A 24,157-nucleotide genomic window follows, 5' to 3' on the forward strand; every position below is an offset into this window, starting at 1 on the left:
TACTAATACAGAGCTTCCATGTGACTGGAAAGCACACAAATACATTAATTCAAAAGAATACCTGCACCTCTATGTTTATTGTAGCACTATTTATAATAGAAAGATATGAAAACAACACAAATGCCCAAAAATAGGTGACTGGATCAAGAATTTGAAGTATATATACTCAATGTAATCCTATTCAGCAATCAAAAATGTTAAACCCATGCATTCAGAACCAGGAAAAAAAAATTATAATAAATTTGAAAAACAAAACTAATAGACAACTAGGGGGAGGGAGAGGGATCAAAACATAGGAGGGAAGAACACTAGGGACTAAGGCGACTGTGCATGGGTGAATTGTTGTGGTAATTTTATGGGGCTACACCTGAGAGAAGAAAGTATGCATTGTACAAAAAGGAAGAATGATGTAAAATATATATATGAATATATATACACATATATTTAAAAAATGAAAAATACATTTCCAATCTTGAAGCATCTTAGAAGCATGATAGTAAATAAATAAATAAACAAATATTAAGGAAGAAGACAATAACAATGATTTTCTAAAGTAATAAAGCATTTTTTATATTATTCAGATGCCACCATGTCAGAGAAACTGTTAATATTTTTACTGAATGATAATTTAGGAGAAGCTCAGGTCACCGTGGCATGATATGAGCCATATAAACTCATAGAATTTCATACCACTTCCTGGTGTTAGTCTGAAAGACTGGCAGGATGGCAAGCCCAAGTTCATTTTATCATAAAAATTTCATGTTCATCGTGGTCCTTATTGGAGACTGATCACTTCAAATTATCCTGTGAGAACAAATAGACCCTAATGTGAGCCATTCTCAAATAGGACGTTTTCAGCACATTTGACAATAGTTGAGTGGACACTGAAATTCAAATTAGTAGCATATACTTGTCAATTTTTTTTAATATTTATTTATTTATACAAGCACTGGGGTACAGACCAGAGGCATGGAGGGTGAGAGAATTCACCAGAGACAGAGCAGGGAGCAGAAAAGGCAGAAGGACCGAAGTACACTTCTGAGGGGAGCAGCGAGCGAGACAGGAGAGTTCCGCTGTGCCATGTGCGAATCTCCCTGGCCGGCCAGGAATAGAACCAGCACTACAGAGGCTGAGGACAGCTTCACAGCGCTGTGCTAAACCCGCTCTGCACCAGGGAGGCCCAACCTTGTCAATTGTTGATGTTCCTACCATTCACAAGGCTATTCAACAATAACAGCAGCCAAAGTGTATGTCTACCATTTTACATGATCTTCACAATGACATAAATCTAATGGCAGAGAACAATTTAAATCCAAGCAACCCATACTCATTGATTGCCCAACAATATGGAGGGAAAGACACAATTACTAATCTCAGGAAATATTTAATCAAAAATGGCACTATAAAAACATATGTAGGAAATGGTTCTGAATAGAAATAAGGCAAACTCAGTAAGTGGAGCTGATGAACTCTTGCATTTACAGCTCACATCCATCCTGCAGATATATAAACCTGTGATAATCTTTCAATACTATAAGTTTAATTTATAGGTTAATGTATCTGTCCAATATCACATAGACCATATATCACATCCAGAATTAAAAATTATTTTGAATCCATGACTTTAAAATTGTGGACTATGCTGCTATGAATATAGAGGTGCATGCCTTTTGATATGAGAGTTTACATATTATTTAGATTAATAACAGAGGTATTGGTAGATCACATGGGATTCCATTTTTATTTTCTTAAGAAATACATTGTTTTCCATTGAGAGCATCAATTTGTATTCTCACGGCAGTATATGATATAAAACATGATGTTCAGAGCATATTATTGCTTATTCCAAGACACAGATGGGAGTCTCAGATTCAAGCTTTCTGATTTTTGTCTTTGATTGTGTATGTGTGCCAAACTTTGCTGTTAATTGATAGAAAAGACAAAAATACTTTATTGGTTACATGGATGTGTTCACATTATGATAATTGTGATGTGGCACAAATTGCACTGCCAATTTGTTAATCCTGAGAGTGACCTGGGAGGAAAAACCCTCTGGGAATAACAAGCTCATAAAATCCATGCTTTTTTTCTGTTGGACACCAGCTGGGCTGGTCTAAGAAGACCTGATGATCTGTGTTGAGGAGCAATAGGACCCCTGTGGTGTCTTTCTGCAGGTGAGGAATATGGGCATGAAATTAACAGAATCCTTCCTTCCCCATATTTGTTTTATTTATAAAACAAATACAAATGTGTTCTTTTGAATTGTAAAGATTGTGATATGACATACTGTCTAAAATATTTTATTAAATACTCAGGAAGTTTACAGCCATGAATTAGTGATGGAAAACTGAAAATATTTAAATGATTAGTGTGAGAAGAGAATGAAGCGCTCTCATGCTTAGAAAACAATAGTGCATCCTTTCAAGTTAGACAACACACACTGGACAAAGTGGTCTCCTGCTAACTGATCCAATAACATTGTGAAAGAAAAGTTTTGATACTTCAGCTACTGAGTCTATAAGGAGGGTATTTACGTGATGCAAAACAGTTATAATCATGGAGTTGCATTACATGAATGGCTATTTTGCTAAAATAAATTGTTGATTCATAATATATAATTAGTTCAAATCAGAATCAATTTTGAATTTATTTTTCAGTTAGAATTTTTTTGCAGGTAGATCTTGTTACCGGTAGACTTACCATGCCCTTGCCAACTATATAGCACAAATCCCAGTGAGAGTTTCTTTCAAAATCTTAGAGACTCAAGTTTTAGCATTTCTGTTTTCTACTGCATCACCATGGTTTGCACAATTAGATAGTAATATAAAGAGGATAAATACATGTAACATGAACTCTAAGTTCTCCCACATCACTTCCTTTAATTTTCTCTGATTTTACTTTAAGCGTCTGTTATGTAGTCTCTTATTACAAAGACAAGGACAGAAAATTCATTTTTAGTGCCCTGAAACATTCCAGAACCAAGAAATTTTTCCTGATATAAAATATGTGCTCAAAACATATTAGTCAATGAATGAACAAATGTCATTTCTTTTTAGTAGGATTACTACTCAAAAATAAAATTTTAATGTTTTTGTAATTTTCCCCTGTTCCTTTTAATTCCAAATTTGTGAGTGAGTTATAGGGAAAACTCAGGTGAAAAAAAAAATAGGGGTGACTTTATACACTAACAGTTTACATGTCAAGAATACCTTACTCAAATTCTTTCCAACTTGACCAATTCTGGTGTTATTTCCATTTTAATGTTTTAAACTAGTGGTTCCTCCAAGGCAACATCATTGAGTTTGGCTAGATTTAACAGAAATATTCATTCTTCTTGGTGCTAACAACAGGTAAGTCACAGGCAAGCATTTGCTCATATGTGGAGATGGAAAGATACATTAAATACTTAGATGAGATAAAATTAGATTTAGAGTTACCTATATCAGTTGACATTATCAAATTTATTCTCTCCATCAATTTCCACTAAACCCAAAATATTTAGAAAGATGAAATCAGGACACTTGTTTGAATGTAGTTAAATCCATGTTCCTGGAAGTGCAGAGTAGATGAGGCTGCTTTAGAGGCAGTAGTTTACATGTCTTTTTGGGTGATCTATGGAAATTTTTTTTTCCTTTTCTTTTTGATTGATCAGATTTATTTAAGTGACTACACAATTACTCAGGCATATATATATATATATATATATATATATATACACATATATATATAGTATTTAGAAATATTGTCATGGTAAAATGACAGATTTGTTTCACTTTTAAGAAACAACATAACAGGGCCTCCCCTGGTGGCACAGCACATCAGTTGATTGGTTGGCTGAGAGGCTGTTTGCATCTTCTATAGCACCGGTTCGTTCCCTGGCCACCAGCGAGGGTCCCACATAAAATTAAAGAAAGAAAAAAAAAAAGAAAAAGAATAAAAAGAAACAACATAAAAAAGAAAAATCCCAACATGTAAATTAACAAAGGCTCAAACCCATTCTACTAAATTCTAAGTCCCCAGTCCCTAGTTATTCAAGTATACAAGGTATATATTTTTTTTTTAAGTTTTTAGATTTAAGTGTTAAATGTGGATTCTTCTTTCATGAACGTGGCATAATTTTGATTCAAATCAGGGCTTGTTGCAAATGATTACCCTTTCTAACTTGAGTCCTTATATGAATAAAATTAAAATATATGCTGAGTTTGAATTATGTGTTTTCAATCTTAAGAGAGAACTAGCCCAATGCTATTTTAAAATGGCAATTTAGGGCCTCCCCAGTGGCAGAGCTGTTGAGCACTGGGTTGTGAAACTGCCTGCATCCTCTGCAGTGCCTGTTCCATCCCCTGACTCTGCCAGGTGAGGTTCCCACATGGTGCACAGACGTCTTCTTCCGCCCACTGCTCCCCTCAGCAGTGTACTTCATCAGTCTGCCTGCTCTGCTCTCCCCTCTTGCTCTGATGAATTTTCTCACCCTCCCGCGCTTCTGACTGTACTCACTGCTTGTATAATTAATAAATAAATCTTTAAAAAAATAAAATGACAATTTATATTTTTAGTAATCTCAGAGTTGTCCTTTATAACAAATCTTATGATAATTTGATTTTATTATTTAGCCATTAAATATTGGGGAAATTAAACTAAAGGGACTAAAACAAGTTTATGTGTGCTGGAAATTGTCAAAGTCAGATATTAAAACTATTTTCTTACACTCTAGCCTGTTCTCTTTCTACAAATCCCAAAAGCAAAAAGTGATTTATATTGAGAGAGAGGAGAACCTAAAAATGATAGCCAAGATTTCAGTAACATTATTGGATGCCAGGTACTAATATCTATATAAACAGGATTCTCCCAATGACACTCTGAAGTGAAGGACAGCTCTGATGCCCCTTTGGCTTGCAGTGAACTTGACCATTGATTTGCAAAGTGTCATGTGGTTAATGAGTGTCAGACACCAGACTTCACTTGTGTGATTCTGTGGAAAGGTCCAGATTCTGTGTAAAGATAAGTGCCAAGTGAGGAAGAGTAAAGTGACATTGGAGCTGAAATAAATAGAGACTGGGAATTCACATAATCAAACTGCAGTGGTTTATGCCAGTGTGTCTGTCTTATCACTTCTGGGCATATTTCTGTATGTATTGTTCCTTTCTTTGTCAAAGAATGATTTTCATAACTTATTTACGATGTTAAAAATTAATTTATTTGAATTGTGTGATATAGGTATGTTAGTGAGTCCCTTAGAATCTAACTTACAGTGACTAAATTGCATGTTTTAGATCAAGAGCACTTGTTTTAGTGACATCAGGTCATAGAGAGACTTAAGAGTTGGGGAGAATTAGCAAAATTCTATTCTAGGATGCAGAAACAGACGTGTATCTGATTCTGGTATAAAATTATTCCAGCTCAGACCTTCTTCAAGATTTAAAGACTAAAATGTTGAAAATTATAATATATATATATATATATATTGCTCAGTTTTGAACAAAAATTTTGTATTGAACTTCACAGTATTATTATACTACAATCTGTAATTGTTGGAAGACAGAAAAATATAGTGAAGTAGCTTGAAACACCACCATCACTGAAAAAAATCACAAGTTAAATTTGATTTACTTTGTAATCACATTCACATACATACATATGCATATAAATATGTACACCATTTAGATGAATGCAGACATGTGAAATTTATATATTTATGAAAAGTATACACAATCAGGAGTTTATAATCTCCCACAATTAGGAGAGTGTAAACAAAACCCAATATTTTACTTAAGAATGTAATGAGGTTGTCGCATTGTGATAGATATTTGATTCAACTTGTATTTCAATGACTACTTGGAATTCTATAAATAATTCCAATTGTAAAACCTACATCACTTTCTACATATCCGGTAGCAGATGTTAAAGTTGCCTCTGCTTCCTTACCTTACTATGGTAAACAATATCAAAATTAATATTTTGTGCAAAGTAGTCTACTTCTTTTGATTTACAAATAAGATTGCCCAGGAGTTAAACGACAATTGAGTTTCTGGAATTAATTCACTTCCTTTTGTTGTAACTTTGTTGACAACTTTAGATCAAAAACTAAAATTTTTATTGAATGTGATTGTGACCTTTCAGCGATTTGGTATTTCTTAGCTAGTTTGTAAAGTCAATAAGGCTTGAAATGTTATTACAGAAATAGGGGTTAGTTGACTGTAGTAGAGACTATGGAACAAGAATCCAAGTCTCGAGTCTGGACCCACCTCTGCCAGTTACCCTTGCAGTGCCTCTTTTTCCAATTGTAAAATGGCCATAAGTATTATTGACCATATAATGTACTTGTCGATTGATCCCTGGTACACATTCAACAATGCATGGGCAGGGGATAATCTCCTATTAGTAGCATGTCTCAACTTTATTTATGTTTTAAAGTTAATAAGATTATTTGTTAATCTTGTGTGCTGATTTCCTGTAACTATTCTATCAAATTATCACAAATTCAGTGGCTTAAACTGTTACAGTTTAAGCCTTACAGTTCTTATCATCGGAAATCTGAAATTGGTACTGCTGCTCTAAATGGATGTTTACAGAATCAGTTTCTTAGCATTTTGAATTTCTAGGGATCACTCACACTCATGGCCTCATGGCCCCCTCCATCTTCAATACTTCATTTGAATCACTGTGACCTTTGTTTCTGATGTTGCTTCTCCACTGCCTACAGCCTCCCTCTCTCCTGTCTCTATCTTCTACGCTTGATCTTAGCCAAAAGGCGGAGAAGTGATCTCCTGTCTCTATTTTCTAATGACTCTTGTAATTATGTTGTTAGCAACAGGAATTTCTTCTCTTCTCACCATTCCTAACTTAATAACAAAGCATCTTTCATCCAGTAAGGACTATGTTCATATGTTCTGAAGATTAGCAAAAATCTTAAGGGATTTTTCTAGAAGTTGAGGGACATTATTCCAGTTTTCACAAGTAGTTTTATTCAATACATAAATAAATCTACCATAATTTTACTACATTTAATATTATACCAAATTAATAGTAACATTTTAAGATACATTTTTTCTTATTTTAAGGTTTATTTTTATTTATTTGTGCATATGAGAACTGGAGTGTATGCCAGAGTTGGGGGGGCAGAGGGAGGTGATAAGAGCTTTCACCAGAGACAGAGTGGGGAGCAGAACAGGCAGATCTACTTAAATACACTGCTAAGAGGAGCAGTGGGCAAGACAGGAGAGGTCTTTTGCACCATGTGTGTTAGCTCCCTGGCCAGGGATAGAACTCATGTTTCAGTACTTGCAATAGCTTGATAGTGCTGAGACTTTACCCCTTGCACCAGTGGGAAGGTTCCAAGACACATTTTTTTTTTTTTAATGAGAGATTGACTACTAAGAAAAACAATGCATAATGATTTTCTGTCATTTTGTATTTTTAATGAAAGTTGGGCTCAAAACTCCACAGTCCAATCTCTATATACATTTAATATCTGAAGCTACAGTTATCTTCAAACTGTAATTGGGACTAACTGAGTGAAGACCTTTTGCAGTAAGGAGCAGATTCAGAAGAGAGAAAGTGGTGAGTCCTTTTTTTTATTCATTTATTTTTTTTTAATTTAAATTGTGCTGACATCTATCTTTGCCCAAATAGTTTACTGATTTTAAGTCACAGTAAACGACTGTCTCAAATTCATAAATAAGAAATCCCAATGCTGTAACGTAAATTTGTACTATTATTTCATATTGGAAATGTATGATACATTTTGTTGCTAAAATCAGCTTTCTATTAGAAAATATGTTTGTGTTTTGATTTGAGAAAATATAATTTGTATTGAAGATAAACAGAAGAAGTAATTTAGTTTTTATTTCCCTTTAGCAAATGTTATGAAAAATGTGTGGATGTGTTTTAAAGCAATTCTGCTAGAAGTCTATCATCTGAAAAATGAAAACAAGCAAACAAAAACCCAAGAGCATTTTTTATATTTTGAATTGCTTAATATTGATTCCCTTAAAAGTCCAAATGCTCACCATTGCCAGACTTTCTTTCATATCCTTATATACATTTTTTTATAAACAGTCAAAAATCCTTGCTCATATTTACCGCACTTTCTAAAACGGGTAGAGTACAAAATGTAAAGAATATTTGTGAAATGTCGAGAAATACGAAAAAAATAAAACCTTCAAGTGTTATCATAGTAGTACCCTCTGAGAATGTGGGTTTTGAGCAAAGTCTGGAAGAGCACAGAGAATGATGTGGCTCAGCTGTGGAGCCCAGGTCTGGGTTGCAGTAGAGGCAAAGTACTTGGGCTGGAGGCTCACTCAGTATAATGGTGCAAGATCTGTAGGAATGCCCAGGCAGCTGCAGCATCAGGGCAAACATTCAGGAGCAGGTAGTCATCTTCTGATGACTTCAGAAGATAAAAACATTAAATATGATGAGTCTTGAAGTTGAATATGAAGTGTCATAGTGTTTTAAACACACAGTGAGAGTAGGTTTCCCAAGATCACATTTACTTCTTTCTGCTGAGGTCAGGCTAAATGTATGTATACAAGAAAGAGAACGGGAGATGCTTATAAATATACTGAAATAAACAATGTGAAATCAGACAACTTAAACAAGTAATTCATGAAATAATATCTAAACCTTTTGTGATATCACAAAGATACATACATACACACAAACACACTCATAACATAGTTGAATATTGTCCTCATTTCTGACACAAAGCTACTCAACCCTTGATTTCCTAAAGAAAAGAACACTGTGGATGTCTTGTTAGTCATAATAAGCTTGTCAAAGGATACCTGAATTTACATTAATGAGAAGTCTTAGGGAAAGTCGTTTTACATAGAGGTTCAGGTGCCAGTGACTAGTCATACAATTAGAAATTTGGCATTTTTGCACTCACACTGCCCACAATTCTATATCGAGGAAGTGTGCAAGAGATTTAATTAATCATCAATATCATATGGTTTAATCAATTATTCCCAAATTATGAAGCTTCCGTAAATACAAAAGGATTTGGTTTAGACAGTTTCTAGGTTGGTTAATACGTGAAAGTACTTGAAGGGTGACTTATCCAGAGAGGGCAAAATGCCCCTGGAGTTCCCCATGTACTGTGCCCTAGGCACCCTAGGCACAACTTTCAATGGGTTGATCCTGCTTTAAATCCTTTTATAATACATTATCAGTCTAGTAAGTAAAATATTTTTCTGAGTATTATGTAATACTTTAGAAAATAAATTGAACCCAGGAAAGTGGTCATGAGAACAACTGACTTATAATCTGTGCTTAAGGAGCACAAGTAACACCTGTACTTGCAAGTAGCATCTGAAGGAAGGTCTAGTCTTATAGAAGCGAGCCCTTTACCTATTGTATATGAAGCTATATCCAGGTAGATATAATGAGAAATGAAGTATAAGATGCCCATTTGGTTTCTGGAGAGTTGAAGAATTTCCTTATGTGTAGGAGAAACTTCGATACTTTGGATACCAAATATGGGACCAAGAGTGTCAAAAGTATTGAGCGGAGAGGAGACATACAGTGACATTTTGTTTTTTTTTTTCTGTACACACTTCCTTTCCTGTCATTCACTTTGTCTTTTAATAATAAAGATTATCAATGAATCAAGCACCACTTTCCACAACCACAGTATTTATTGGGCAATATTGTAAGTGACATAAACACAGAGTGAAAATGATATATATTTAACACTCTAATCAATGTTTATCTTAACAAATAACAAATTTATGATGCAATTAGCATAACATATTTCAGCATCAACACAGACACTATATAAAAATAAGTTTGAGTTGTTGTGTTTTATTTATTACATTTTGTATGTGTGGGACCCTCGCTGGAGGCCGGGGAATGAACCGGTGCTGCTGCAGGCAACCTCGCAGCCCAGCGCTCAACCTCTGCGCCACCAGAGGCGGCCCTGAGTTGTTGTGTTTTAACAAGGAGAAGTATATCTAGACTGTTTGATATCTCCTAGTCTATTTTTTTCTAGCATTTTACCTTGCAAAAAGTCATCCTGACCTCTGAGGTGACTTCTCTATTGTGAGATTCTCACAAATTAAAGTTTTCCTCCTTTTACTTCCTTGTCTTTGTGGCTTCCTGCTCCCCAGGTCCTGACATAAGCAATGTCAATGAGGAGTAAGAATTCATCTTCTGACTTTATCCTCCTGGGGCTTCTGGTGAGCAATGAAGCCACAGGGATTGTCTTCACAGTCATCTTGGCTATTTTTGTAGTGGCTGTAACTGCAAATGTGGTCATGATATTTTTGATCCAGGTGGATTCCCGCCTTCACACACCCATGTACTTTCTGCTCAGTCAGCTGTCTATCATGGACACCCTTTTCATTTGTACCACTGTCCCAAAGCTGCTGATTGACATGGTTTCTAAAGAGAAGACCATTTCTTTTGTGGCTTGTGGCATCCAGATCTTCCTCTACTTGACCATGATTGGCTCAGAGTTCTTCCTCCTGGGCCTAATGGCCTATGACCGCTACGTGGCTGTTTGTAACCCTCTTAGGTACCCAGTCCTGATGAACCGAAAGATGTGTGCTCTGCTGGCTGCTGGTGCCTGGTTTGGTGGTTCCCTGGATGGTTTTCTCCTCACTCCCATCACCATGAATTTCCCCTTCTGTGGCTCCCGCAGTATCAACCATTTCTTCTGTGAGATTCCTGCTGTTCTCAGATTGGCCTGTTCTGACACATCCTTGTATGAAACGCTGATGTATATCTGCTGTGTACTCATGCTGCTTATCCCTATCTCTATCATCTCAACCTCCTACACCCTCATCTTGTTAACAGTCCACCGCATGCGTTCTGCTGAAGGCCGCAAAAAGGCATTTACCACTTGTTCTTCCCACTTAACTGTAGTTAGCATTTTCTTCGGGGCTTCCTTCTACAATTACGCACTGCCCCAGTCATTCCACACTGCAGAGAAGGACAAGGTAGTATCTGCCTTCTATACCATTGTCACACCCATGCTTAATCCTCTCATCTATAGTCTGAGAAACAAGGATGTCTTGGGTGCATTTATAAAGGTATTTGCAAGATGCTCATCTGCTCAGAAAGTTGCAACTAGTGGTGCTTAGACATTCAATAGTCTGAGAATGGGTTTTCTTCTGTGTTTACTGTTTTACAAGAAACTATTTTTCAGCTATTGAAGATTACATACAATACAAAATTAAGAGGATTTGCTTTTGTGGTTTCTTGTTCCTAGGGAGAGGAACCCAAATATGTTTTATTATTTTTATGGTAACTTTCAGGCAAACTATCAAAAATAATATATTTATAAGTAGGCTAAACTATTAATTAAATTCCCTGTTTTTGTTTCTGTTTTTATTTTTTTGTTTTTATTTTGTTTTTATTTTTTTTAACTTTTTTTTTTTAATATAGGCATGTTTATTTATTTATTTATTTGTTTGTTTATACATGCACTGGGTACAGTCAGAAGCGCGGGAGGGTGAGAGAACTCACCAGAGCCAGAGCGGGGAGCAGAGCAGGCAGAAGGACTGAGGTACACTGCTGAGGGGAGCAGCGGGCGGCAGGAGAGGTCTGCGCGCCATGTGGGATCCTCCTCCGGTGGCCGGGGAGCAGCTGCGGATCGAAGCAGCGCCGCAGAGGCCGCGGGCAGCTTCGCAACCCAGCGCTCAACCGCTGCGCCACCGGGGAGGCCCTAATTTTTTGTTTTTAATCTCTTGGTGGCAGAATAGCAGATATTAGATTTTATAGCAACATTTACCAGGTTCCCATCACACTTTTACTAGAACAATAAAACACACAACCACCCTCTGAAGTTACCAAATTTGGGTGCCAAATATCCTGTCATGATTTTTGTGTATATGAATGAAAATAACACTAATTGAAAAGTGACAAAGAAATCACATAATTTAAATCATCTATTTTATTTAATTCATGTCAGTGAACTAGGAACACTATAATCCTCCATATATCACTTGAGTAAATAGTCGCTTACCTTAACTAAATTGACCACAAGTTACACATTTTCAAGCACAAATACTTAACTCAAAAGAAGTAGACTCTAGGATTTAACATCAGCAAAAAGTATACATGCTCAGGAGTTTGTAGTCTTGCATGTTTCAGAAATTATAAACAAGACCCATTCTTTCTTCTTAGGCATATAATGAGGGTGACATGCCATGATAATAATATTTCTTTTTTTAAAGATTTATATATTTATGCATACAAGAATTGGGGTACAGGCCAGAGGTGTGGGGGTGACAATATTCACCAGAAAGAGAGTGGGGAACAGAACAGGCAGACTGACTGAAATACACTGCTGAAGAGAGCAGCAGGTGAGTCAGGAGAGGTCTGCTGTGCCATGTGGGTAGCTCCCTGAATGGGGGATCAAACTCATGCTGCAGTGGCTGCAAATAGCTTCATAGGTTGCCTCTTAACCCCTTGTGCCACCAGGGAGGCCCTGATGTATATATGGTTACCCAGTACACAAAAAAAAAAATACAGTTTCTACAATTAATTCAATTCATTTTATTACAATATAATTTATTGACAACTTTTCATCAGAAATTCAAATTTTTCTTGGGTGTGATTTTGACCTTGCAGCCATTTCACATTTCTTAGCTGGTTGTAAATTTAATTGAGGCCTGAAAACTCATTGAACAATTAAGGGTTAGTTGAAAGTGGTAGAGATTATGGCAAATAAAGTCTAAGTCCTTGCCTGGAGCTAGCTTTTCCAATTGCCCTATCTGTGCCTGCATACAAGAATTGGGGTACAGGCCAGAGGTGTGGGGGGCGAGAGGATTCACCAGAGACAGGTTGGGAAACAGGACAGGCAGATTGACTGAAATACACTACTGAGGGGAGCAGCGGTGTAAAATTATCATAAATATAATGATTCACCCTATAAGTGTACATGTGTATTGATCCCTGGTACACTCTCAGTTCTGATGGGCAGAGGGTAATTTCACATTGGTGGTATGCCTCAACTTTGTTTATGTTTCAAAGTTAATAAGATTATTTATTAATGTGGTGAGTTGATTTCCTGTGTCTGTTTTATCAATTTTCCACAAATTCAGTGGCTTAAAATGATATAAATATACTGTCTTACAGTACTGTCTTATAGCCAGAAGACCAAAATTGGTCCTCTGTTCTAAAATTGGTGTTGAAGAATCAGTTTCTTAGCATTTTTAAGGTTCTAGGGATCACTCACAATCCTTGCTTCATGGCCCCCTCCATCTTCAATGTTGCAGTTGAACCACTGTGACCTGTTTCTAATGTTGCTTCTCCACTGACTACTGCCTCCCTCTTTCCTGTCTACATCTTCTAAAGGTTCTTATAATTATGTTGGTACCAACAGGAATTTCCAGGATAATCTCTTCATCTCAACGTTCCTGCAAAGCAGCTTCAAGTGGTGAGAACTATATTCATAAGTTCTGAAGATTGGCAAAAATCCTAAGGGATCTTTGTCCCTCAAAAATCCTAATGAGGGGCATCATTCCACTTACCACAAATAGTCTTATTCAACACTGAAATAACCTATTATAATTTTATTAAATTTTATACTATATCAAATATCAGTAGCATTTTAAGATACATTTTTTTTTTCCTGAGAGACACTACTAAGAAAAATAATATAAAATGATTTTCTGTCATTTTGTATATTTAACACAAGGTGGGTTCAAACTATATTGTTAACATCCACAGTCCAATATATGATTCATTTAACATCTGAAGCTACAGTTTAATCTTTCAAATAGTAATTGGAACTAACTGAATGAAGACCTATTATATACAGCACAGGTAGATTCAGAAGAGGGAAAATGGTGAGTTCCCCCCCACACCTTTTTTTTTTTCTTTAAATTGCACTGACATCTAACTTTGTGCAACATATTTTGTTGATTCTAAGTTTTAGTGAGTGATTGTGTCAAATGCATAAATATGAAATCTCAATGCTTTCATGTAAATTTGTATTACTGTTTGATATTAGAAACTTATAATGCATATGCTTCCTTGAATCAAGTTTCTTAGTAGAAAACATGTATTCATTTTATTGATGATATACACAAAAGATAGTGATTTGTTTTTTTTTTTTAATTTCCCATTAGTAAATTGTATAGAACATGCATAGATGTGTTTTAAAGCAATTCTACTAGAACTGTACCATCTTAAAAAGTGAAAATAAAGAAACAAACTAAAACCAATTAGCATTTTTATATTCTGAATTGTTTACTATTCATTCATTTATAAATACAACAGATGCTCAACATTTCCAGACATTCTGTTATATACTTATATACATTTTCTTATAAACAAAATCAAAAGAAAAAATTGTTGCTCCTATTGAATTTACTTTCTCACACTAGGGGTAACATGCTAAATATAATGAATATTTTAAAAATCATATTAAGGAATACAAAAATAAAGCCATCAAGTGCTACCGATATAGTTCCTTCTGAGATTGTGGGTTTTGGGCAAAGTCTGGAAGTGCACAAAGGGATGATGAGGCTCAGTTGTGGAGCCCAGGACTGGATTGCAGTAGAGGCAAAGTGCCTGGGCTGGAGGCTAACTCCATGTGAGAATGTGGGAATGCCTGGGGAGATGCAGCATCAGGACATACTGGAGCCAGCAGCAGGTGCCATCAAAGATGAAAGCATTGCACAGCATGAGGAATGATGAATTGGAATACTAAGTGCCATAGCAGTGTTATGAACAGAAAATGACCTCATTCAATGTAAGTTTTTCAAAATCATACTTACTTGTGCTGAGACCAGACTAAATATACAGAAGAAAGAGAACAGGAAGATGGCAAGAAAGCTACTGAAATAAATTATGTGAAATAAGAGAAATTAAGCATGTAATTCATGAAACAATGGCAATTTCTTAATCTTTTGTTAAATTATATATGGGTGTATATACACACACGCATATATATATATATATATATATATGGAAGAAATGGAGAGAAATTTTCATATCAACATAGACGCTATATAAAAAGGCATTTTTGTTGCTGTTTTTTAACAAAAAAGAGGAGATCTAGAGGGTTTGGTATATGATGTGTCTCTTAGTCTCTGTCTTTTTCTAGCATTTACCTTGGAAAAGTTCATCCTGACCTCTAAGTTGTCATCTCCACTGTGAGAGACTGCCTTCACACACCCATGTACTTTCTGCTCAGTCAGCTGTCTATCATGGACAACCTTTTCATTTGTACCACTGTCCCAAAGTTGCTGGTTGACATGATTTCTAAAGAGAAGACCATTTCTTTTGTGGCCTATGGAGTCCAGATCTTCTTCTACTTAAACATGATTGGCTCAGAACTCTTCCTCTTGGGCTTGATGGCCTATGACCATTACATGGCTGTGTGTAACCCTCTTAGGTACCCAGTCCTGATGAAATGAAAGGTGTGTGTTCTGCTGGCTGCTGGTGTCTGGTTGGTGGTTCCCTGGATGGTTTTCTGCTCACTCCCATCACCATGAATTTCCCTTCTGTGGCTCCCGCAGTATCAACCATTTCTTCTGTGAGATTCCTGCTGTTCTCAGATTGGCCTGTTCTGACACATCCTTGTATGAAACGCTGATGTATATCTGCTGTGTACTCATGCTGCTTATCCCTATCTCTATCATCTCAACCTTCTACACCCTCATCTTGTTAACAGTCCACCGCATGCGTTCTGCTGAAGGTCGCAAAAAGGCATTTACTACGTGTTCTTTCCCTTGACTGTAGTTAGTATTTCTTTGGGGCTTCCTTCTACAATTACGCACTGCCCCAGTCATTCCACACTGCAGAGAAGGAAAAGGTAGTATCTTCCTTCTATACCATTGTCACACCCATGCTCAATCCTCTCACCTACAGTCTCAGAAATAAGGATGTCTTGGGGGCATTTAAAAAGATATAACAAGGTGTTCATCTACTCAGAAAGGAATAATAATTAGTGGTGCTTAAATAGTCAATAGTCTATGAATAGGTCTTCCTAAAAATATTCTCTGTGGTTCCTGTTTTACAAAAGACTGATCTGTTATCAAAGATTACTTATAATTTACAATTAAGAGAAATTTTCTTTTTTTAAACATTATTCTTTTTTTTAAGATTTATATATTTATACAAGAACCAGTTACAGGCCAGATGTGCAGGAGGGTGAGAGGATTCACCAGAGACAGAGCAGGGAACAGAACAGGCAGATGGATGAAATACACTGCTGGGGGGAGCAGCGGGCAAGAAATGAGAGGTCTGCTGCACAATGTGGGCATCTCCGCAGCTGGCAGGGATCAAAACAGCACTGCAGAGGCTGTAGACAGCTTCGCAGTGCTGTGCTCAACCACCTGTGCCACCAGGGAGGCCCTAAGGGAAATTTTCTTGTCTGTTTTTTTATTCCCAGTCAGAGTATATCAAATGTGTTTTATTATTTTTATTGGGACTTTTAGGCAAATTCTCAAAAGCAATATATTATTAAGTACACTAAAATTTTTCATCAAATACTGTTTCTTCTCTGGGGGTGAGGCAAAGCAGATTTTATAATAGCACTTACCTGATTTTCTTCCAGATTCCCTACATACTTAACTAATTGTTAAATAAATCACACAACAACCTTCAAAAGCTACCAGATTGGGATGCCAATAATCCTGTGATAATTTTCGTATCAGTACAGAAGAATAATACCAATTCACAAGTGACAAAGAAGTAAATCACACAATTTAAATCATGTCTTTTATTATTGGTTTTATCTCAGTGAACTAAAAACACTATAATCACTTTCATACCACTTATGTTGAAAATAATAGTGATCAAACATGAAGCTACGGTAAATACTGGCTCATCATAACTAAATACCTACTCAAAGGAAATAGGCTCTAGTATTTGACATCAACCTCTTTCCATGTTACTTAGACAGCAGAATTATAAGCAGCAGAAAGTCTATGGGAAGAAAATTTATATCGTCCCACTTTGTGATTCTGAAATATTGTCCAACTTTGTGATTACTGAAATACATTGAGAAAAGGAGCAGTGATAAAGGGAAATAAATTACTGAAATACATTGATAAAGGGAAACAGAAGAGGACTGTTGTGGGTTAATTCTCTGGCAAGAGATCAAACTCTGGCAGTAGTAGAGAAAGTTCTGAGACCTAATCCCAGTCCATCACTGAGGCCAGAACTTTTTGTTTTATTTCTTTTTGTTCAACCTATATTGAAGCAATGTTGGTTTACATCATTGCATGTATTTTGGAAGTTGAGGATCTTTGGTTTTGTGATTTGGGTATCTTGACATGGCAAGACATTACCCTCAAACATCACTATGTGTTCTTGGTGCATCCCTTCAAACAGCATGGATGCTTGAGGGAAGAAAACCAACAACAAAATTATGAACAGAAGAATGACATTACAGTTTCCTTTGATAGCTACTGATTTAATTTTTCTTTGTGTCATCAGATATGCTGCTATTCATTTAGCAAATATTGGGTTGATATCGACATCATCTTTATCAGAGGTGGTATTTTTTGTTAAAGTGTAGACATGACCTCAATCACAACTCTATCAATTATATCCACCACTTACAGTTATTATCCTGTTTGTATCTCTGTGTCTTCATTTCCATATTCATTTTAACTGAATATGAATAGATTATTTTCTAGCACATATTTCTTGTTTTAGTTATTTGGCACTTAGTTATTTAGTAGTTCATCATGAAGAGAGGGGGCTTATTATACATGCTTGTTCCTTTCTTCTTGAAGGTAGTCTTAGAGACAGGAACTCTAAAAATAGTTCATATAAATCATAGTTTAATGATAAATTAGTAAATTACAAGGTAAATCATTATTTAACTTCTGTTCCCAGTAACTTCTTTGCTTTAGCCAATTGCCCTAAGAGTCCAGTGACTACCAAGTGGAACTACTGCTAGCTCAAAGTGAGGCTATTCAGACCCAGTTGGTGGCACATGCCTTTGAGAAGAACCCTAAACTTACTCTGACTTAGTCCTTATTATAATACTAAGATCTCCACCTCTAGATGGAATTCATCCTCCATTTCCTGAATATGTGACATATGAATAGGCATATTTTCCTACAGCAACTGTGCAAGGCAACTGTTCAAAACCACTTCCCTCCCCCACCATGTCAATAATATCATCCATTATGTTAGGATTCTGTGGCCTGTATAAGGGAGAGGGGGTTGCTCCTCAGGGAAACACTGGCCATTGAGGCATTCTGTCACTATCACTTCAAAAAATCTCAACTTCAAAATCAACTTCCTTGATAGAGTCCTCATTTGTTTTTAAAAAAGTTATTTAGTTATTTATGCATTGAAGAACTGGGGTACAGTACAGAGGTGTAAGTACAGGGTGTCTCTATCACCAGAGACAGACTGGGGAACAGAACAGGCAGGTAGACTGAAATACACTGCTGAGGGGAGCAGTGGGCAAGTCAGGAGGGTGTGCTGCTCCATGTGGGTAGCTCCCTGGCTAGGGATCGAACTGGCGCTTCAGTGGTTGTGGATTGCTTCATAGGCTGTGTCCTAATCACTTGAGCCACCAGGGAGGCCTGGGTAGAGTCCTCATTTAATGCTTAAGTGACAGGACCCAAACTCACTATCATTGATTGATGATAACATCAATTATCAATACTATTGACCCCAGAGCCCAGGGTATATTTTGGATCTAGCGGTTAGTCTTAAAATTCTGATAGCCGACAACCTAAGATTCAGATAATTATGGGATATGGAAAGTATATCATTCTGGGGGCTGGACTCTTCATAAAGACATCTGACTTTATATGATTTAATGTCTTTAGATTGGAGAAGGATTAGTTTAGAATACTGATAGTCTTAGTGGTTTTCATTTATTCTCTATTTTTTCATTATCTATAGATTTATTTATTTTATTTTTATTTATTTTTTTCAGACACCTTTATAGTTCCCATGGCTCCCCCATCACCATATCTACCATAACACTGTGAAACATCACCATATCCCCTTGTCTTCTTCTCTTCCCTGTTTTGACACCCTCCCTACCCTTTCCTTGCTGTGTGTCTCAGCCTTATGTTCAGCTTCTTAGCTTTGTCTTTTTCTTGATCTTTTCTTGGTTTATCTATCTTCCTCCTATAAGGATACCATCCAGTTTTTATCTTTCTACTTCTGACTCATTTCAGCTAACACAGTACTTTCTAACCCATCTGTGTTCCCACAAATGGCATGGATTTGTCTTTTTGATTTCTTAGTAAATCAAAAAGATTTACTAAGATTTATGTAAATATGCACATGCACAAGCTATTCCATAACTCTGCATGTTTGTTTTTGTTCTAGCATCCTGCTGTTTTAATTATTACAGCTTTATAATATAGATAAAACATTTCTGGAACTGAGTAAAGAAAGGGAGACAGATCTGCAAACAAAGGTGAGCAAACAAAGGGTCTGTGCAAGGCTGTTGGAGGCCAGTGACCCCATAACTCCATTTTGGAACTGAGTAGAAGAGATGGAGGGCCCACCATCAAGGTGAATTGTAGATCCCAAGAAACTGCAGGCCCACTCATTGGTCTGTTGGAAGCCAGCAGCCCCATAATCCCCTTTTGGAACTTAGTAAAGACAGAGGGTGGACCCTGTAAGTAAAGGTTAAGATGAGCAAGTAAGGGGAGTAACCAGCAGTATAAAGAGACTCGATCTTCAGGGATAGTGTCCATCAACCCATTCACAGCATCACAACACCTGTAGTCTCTAGCATAACAGTGTCAGACATGGTGTGGCCACCAGTTCTGGATGTCCTAGTAGGAGCACCCAAAATAGATGCCTGCCAGTACCAGTGGCACAGTGGTCCAATGCATAGAATAAATTAGAAAACAAGCAACAGGGAAAGGAAAATTACAAATAACCAAGCCAGCACTCCGGGGTGAGACACACTACAAAAAGAAAAGCAGACCCCAGAACTCAAAAATAATGACAAGGAAGAACTTTTCTGTCTGCCAGATAGAGATTTAGAAATGCCATGATTATATAACATAAAGAAGAAAAGGAAAAGAATCATATGAGAAATATAATTAATAAATTGAAGAATGAAATTCAGTCTTTAAAGAAGAAAATGATGGAAACACAGGATATTAAGAGTAATGGAGAAAATAAAGAACTCTGGAAAAGTAACAAAAACAGAATGATGAAATGGAAGAACAAATCAGTAACCCTCAAAGATAAAAATATAAAAAGAATCCAAAAAAAAAAAAAAAGAGTTGTACAATGAAAAAAGAAAAAAATGAAGGAGGGCCTCCCATTTGAAACCCACATGGTGAGGCAGACCCCTTCTGTCTTGCCTGCTGCTCCCCTCAGCAGTGTATTTCAGTCAGTCTTCCTGTTCTTTTCCCCACTCTGTCTCTGGTGATTCCTCTCAACCCCTGCATCTCTGGCCTGTACCCCAGCTCTTGTATGCATAAATAAATAAATTTTTAAAAAAATGAAGGGACACTTTGAGAAATTTCTGACATCTTGAGCAAAGGAAATAAAAGAGTTATAGGAATCCTAGAAGGTGAGGAGAGAGACAAAGGAATTGATAAACTAGTCAACGAGATAATCAAAGAGAACTTCCCAAGCATGAAAGAGATGAAAATAGACATATAGGAAGTCAGAATAATACCAATTTACCAAAATTAAAGGAAAACTACAGCAAGACACATAGTAGTGGAGCTTCCAATAGTCCAAGACACGGAAAAAATAATGGAGATAATGAGGGGAAAGAAACCGATAACTTATAAAGGAAAATCAATCAGTCTGACATCAGACTGATCCAAAGAAACACTACAGGGAAAAAGAGAATGGATTGACATGTTCAACAAACTCCGAGTCAACATATGCCAACCAAGATTACTTTAGCACACAAAACTTAATTTCCTTTATGAGGGAAAATCGAGGACCTTCTTAGATAAAGAGAATCTCCAGAAATTCATAACTACTAAACTCCCACTTCAACAAATATTGCATGAAGACCAAAAGCCAAGATCAACAGAGGAATGAATAAGGAAAAAATAATATGTTATGGAAGAAAACCACAAAAAGACAAACAGAATGGCAAATAAAGACACCGACATACCAATATTAACCCTAAATATAAATGGACTAAACTCACCAATAAAATGACAGAGAGTAGGAGACTGGGTCAATAAAAATAATCCAATCTTTTGCTGTTTCCAGGAAAATATAATTTTCCTGGAAAATTATAAAATTACAAAATATAAACAAACACTGAAAGTAAAATGTTGGAAAGCAATCCATAAACAAATGGACCATCAAACAAGGGAGGAACAGCTATACTTATATCAGATGAAATAGACTTCAAACCAAAAATGGTAAAAAAAAAAAAAAGACATAGATGGACACTACATTATGATTAAGGGGACAATACATCAGGAAGGTATCACATTCATCAACACATACTCACCAAATGAAGGTGCACCAAAATATGTCAGATAATTATTATCAGCTCTGAAAATGGACATTAGAGAAACAAATATAGTGGGAGACTTCAACATCAATGGACACACCTATAGGACACTACATCCAAAAAGGGGGTAGAAACAGACAACCAATAAGGGAAAACCAATCAGGCTGACATCAGACTTCTCAACAGAAACAGTACAAGCAAGAGGAGAATGGAGTGACATATTTAACAAACTCCAGGACAACAAATGCCAACCAAGAATACTTTAACCTACAAAGATCTCCTTTCTCTATGAAGAAAAAAATAAAGACCTTCTCAGACAAACAGAAACTCCAGAAATCCATCACTACTAAACCCCCACTTTAAAAATTACTGCAAGAGGGACTCCCCAGGTGGTGCAGTGGTTGAGCGATGGGCTGCGAGGCTGCCCACAGCCTCTGCAGCACTGGTTCGATCCCCATCCACCAGCGAGGGTCCCACATGGTGCGACAGACCTCTCTTGCCACGCCGGCTGCTTCCCTCAGCAGTGTACTTCGGTCCTTCTACCTGTTCCGCTCCCCACTCTGGCTCTGGTGAATTCCCTTGCCCTCCTGCACTTCTGACTGTACCCAGTGCTTGTATAAATAAATAAATAAATCTTTAAAAAAAATTGTTAAAAAAAAAATACTGCAAGAAGTCCTAAACCCCAAACCAACAGAGGAATTAATAAGAAGAACAGAATAAGGCAAGGAATAACAGCACAAAAACACAAATAAAATGACAAATAAGGACATCAGTGTATCAATATTAAATCTAAATATAAATGGACTAAACTCTTCAATAAAAAGACACAGAATAGCTGGCTGGATTAAAAAACAAAATCCAACCTTCTGTTGTCTCCAAGAAACACATGTAACTACAAAAGATAAACATAGACTGGAAGTAAAAGGTTGGAAAACAATCCTACAAGCAAATGGACTAAAATAGAAGGCAGGAACAGCTGTATTTATATCAGATGACTTCAAATTTAAAAAGGTAAAAAGAGACACAGACAGACACTGCATTGTGATAAGGGGACAAGGTATCAGGAAGATATAACATTCATTAACATATACTCACCAAATGAAAGAGCAGCAAGATATTTAAGACAATTATTATCAGATCTGAAAACAGACATTAGAGAAAACACACATATAGTAGGAGACTTCAACACCCCACTTTACCACTGGACAGATCAATGACACAAAAATAAACAAAGAAACTAGAGCACTATATAAGGGCTTAGATCTTGTGGGCTTAACAGTCATCTATAGGACTGCACCCAAAAAAATCAAAGTACACATTTTTCTCAAGTGCACATGGATCATTCTCCAGAATCTGCCACACACTGGGGTATAAGACAAACATCCACAGATATGTTAAGATCAAAATCATTCTATTTTCTCTGATCATAAAGGTATCAAACTAGAAATAAATCATGACAAGAGAGCAAGGAACACTACCAATTCATGGAGATTGAAATCCACACTATTGGAAGACCATCAGATTAATGAGATCAAAGAAGAAATTGAAAAAAAATGCTTGAGTTGAACAAGGAGGAAACCACTTTCTAGGAAAATAGTAGTAAGAGGAAAGTATATAGCAATACAGGTTCACATAAAGCAATAAGGAAGAACTCAAAGAAACAACCTAATCTCCCATCTCAAAGAAATAGAAAAAGAACAACAACAAAAAAAACCAAAAACCAGTAGTAGAAAGGAAATAATAAAATCAAGGCAGAAATAAACAAAAGAGAAATTTAAAAAAATCTAATAGAACAATGAGAACAAAAATTGGTTCTTCAGGGCCTACCTGGTGGTGCAGCGGTTGAGGGCTGGGTTGCAAAGCTGCCCAAAGCCTCTGCAGTGCTGGTTAGATCCCCGGCTGTTCCCCGGCCACCGGAGGAGGGTCCCACATGGCGCACAGACCTCTCCTGCCACTCGATGCTCCCCTCAGCAGTGTACTTCGGTCCTTCTGCATGCTCTGCTCCCCGCTCTGACTCTGGTGAATGCTCTCACCCTCCCTTGCTTCTGACTGTACCCAGTGCTTGTATAAATAAATAAATAAATCTTAAAAAAAAATTAGTTCTTCAAAAAATATAAACAAAACAGACAAACCTCTAGCCAGGAACATGAAGAAAAAATGGGAGAAAACACAAATAAATAGCATCATAAACAAAACAGGAGAAATTACAACAGACACAATAGAAATCAAAGGAATAATCAGAGATTATTATGAATATTTATATTCAAACAAATTCAACAATCTAGAAGAGAAGGATAAATTTCTAGAATGATATACTTATCCAAAGCTAGATAAGAAGAAATAGAGCACCTAAACAGACCAATTACAAGCAGTGAAATTGAATCAGTAATCAAAACTGTGCCCCCCCAAAATACCCAGGACCAGATAGCTTCACAAATGAATTCTATTAATTGTCCAGAAAATGAACTATTGCCTATCCTACACAAAAATTTGAGAAAGAAGGAATATTACCAAATATATTTTATGAAATTATTTATGAACCAAAAATTACACTAGTACCAAAACCAAACAAAGAAAACACAATAAAAGAAAACTACAAGCCAATGTCCCTATTGAACACTAATGCAAAATCCTCAAAAAAATCCTTGCCAAAAGAAACCAATAATGCATCAAAAAGATAATACATCACATCCACGTGGGCTTTATTCCAGGGGCACAAAGATGGTTCAACATCTGAAAATCAATTAATGTAATCCAGCACATCAACAAAAAGAA

At 36.4% G+C, this 24,157-nt stretch overlaps 2 protein-coding genes and 1 pseudogene across 3 annotated transcripts in view; all 3 read left to right on the top strand.

Annotated features, from left to right (window-relative positions):
• LOC311183408 (olfactory receptor 14C36-like) overlaps positions 1-24,157 on the top strand; it is a gene marked incomplete at its 5' end in the record, with an annotated part of 260,205 nt that overhangs the window by 146,384 nt on the left and 89,664 nt on the right.
• Positions 10,125-11,226, top strand: LOC311182836 (olfactory receptor 2T11-like; the record flags this gene model as incomplete). Its single annotated transcript, XM_084251966.1, has 1 exon — positions 10,125-11,226. The coding sequence occupies one exon, from the start codon at positions 10,125-10,127 to the stop codon at positions 11,082-11,084; it is 960 nt and encodes a 319-aa protein (XP_084108092.1). The 3' UTR covers positions 11,085-11,226.
• On the top strand, positions 14,473-15,915 carry LOC311182837 (olfactory receptor 2T11-like; annotated as a pseudogene). The gene is made up of 2 exons: positions 14,473-14,605; positions 15,094-15,915. The product of its transcript is annotated as an olfactory receptor 2T11-like (transcript).

Source organism: Talpa europaea (genome assembly GCF_964194135.1).
Source record: "Talpa europaea genome assembly, chromosome: 13".
NCBI lineage: Eukaryota > Metazoa > Chordata > Mammalia > Eulipotyphla > Talpidae > Talpa > Talpa europaea.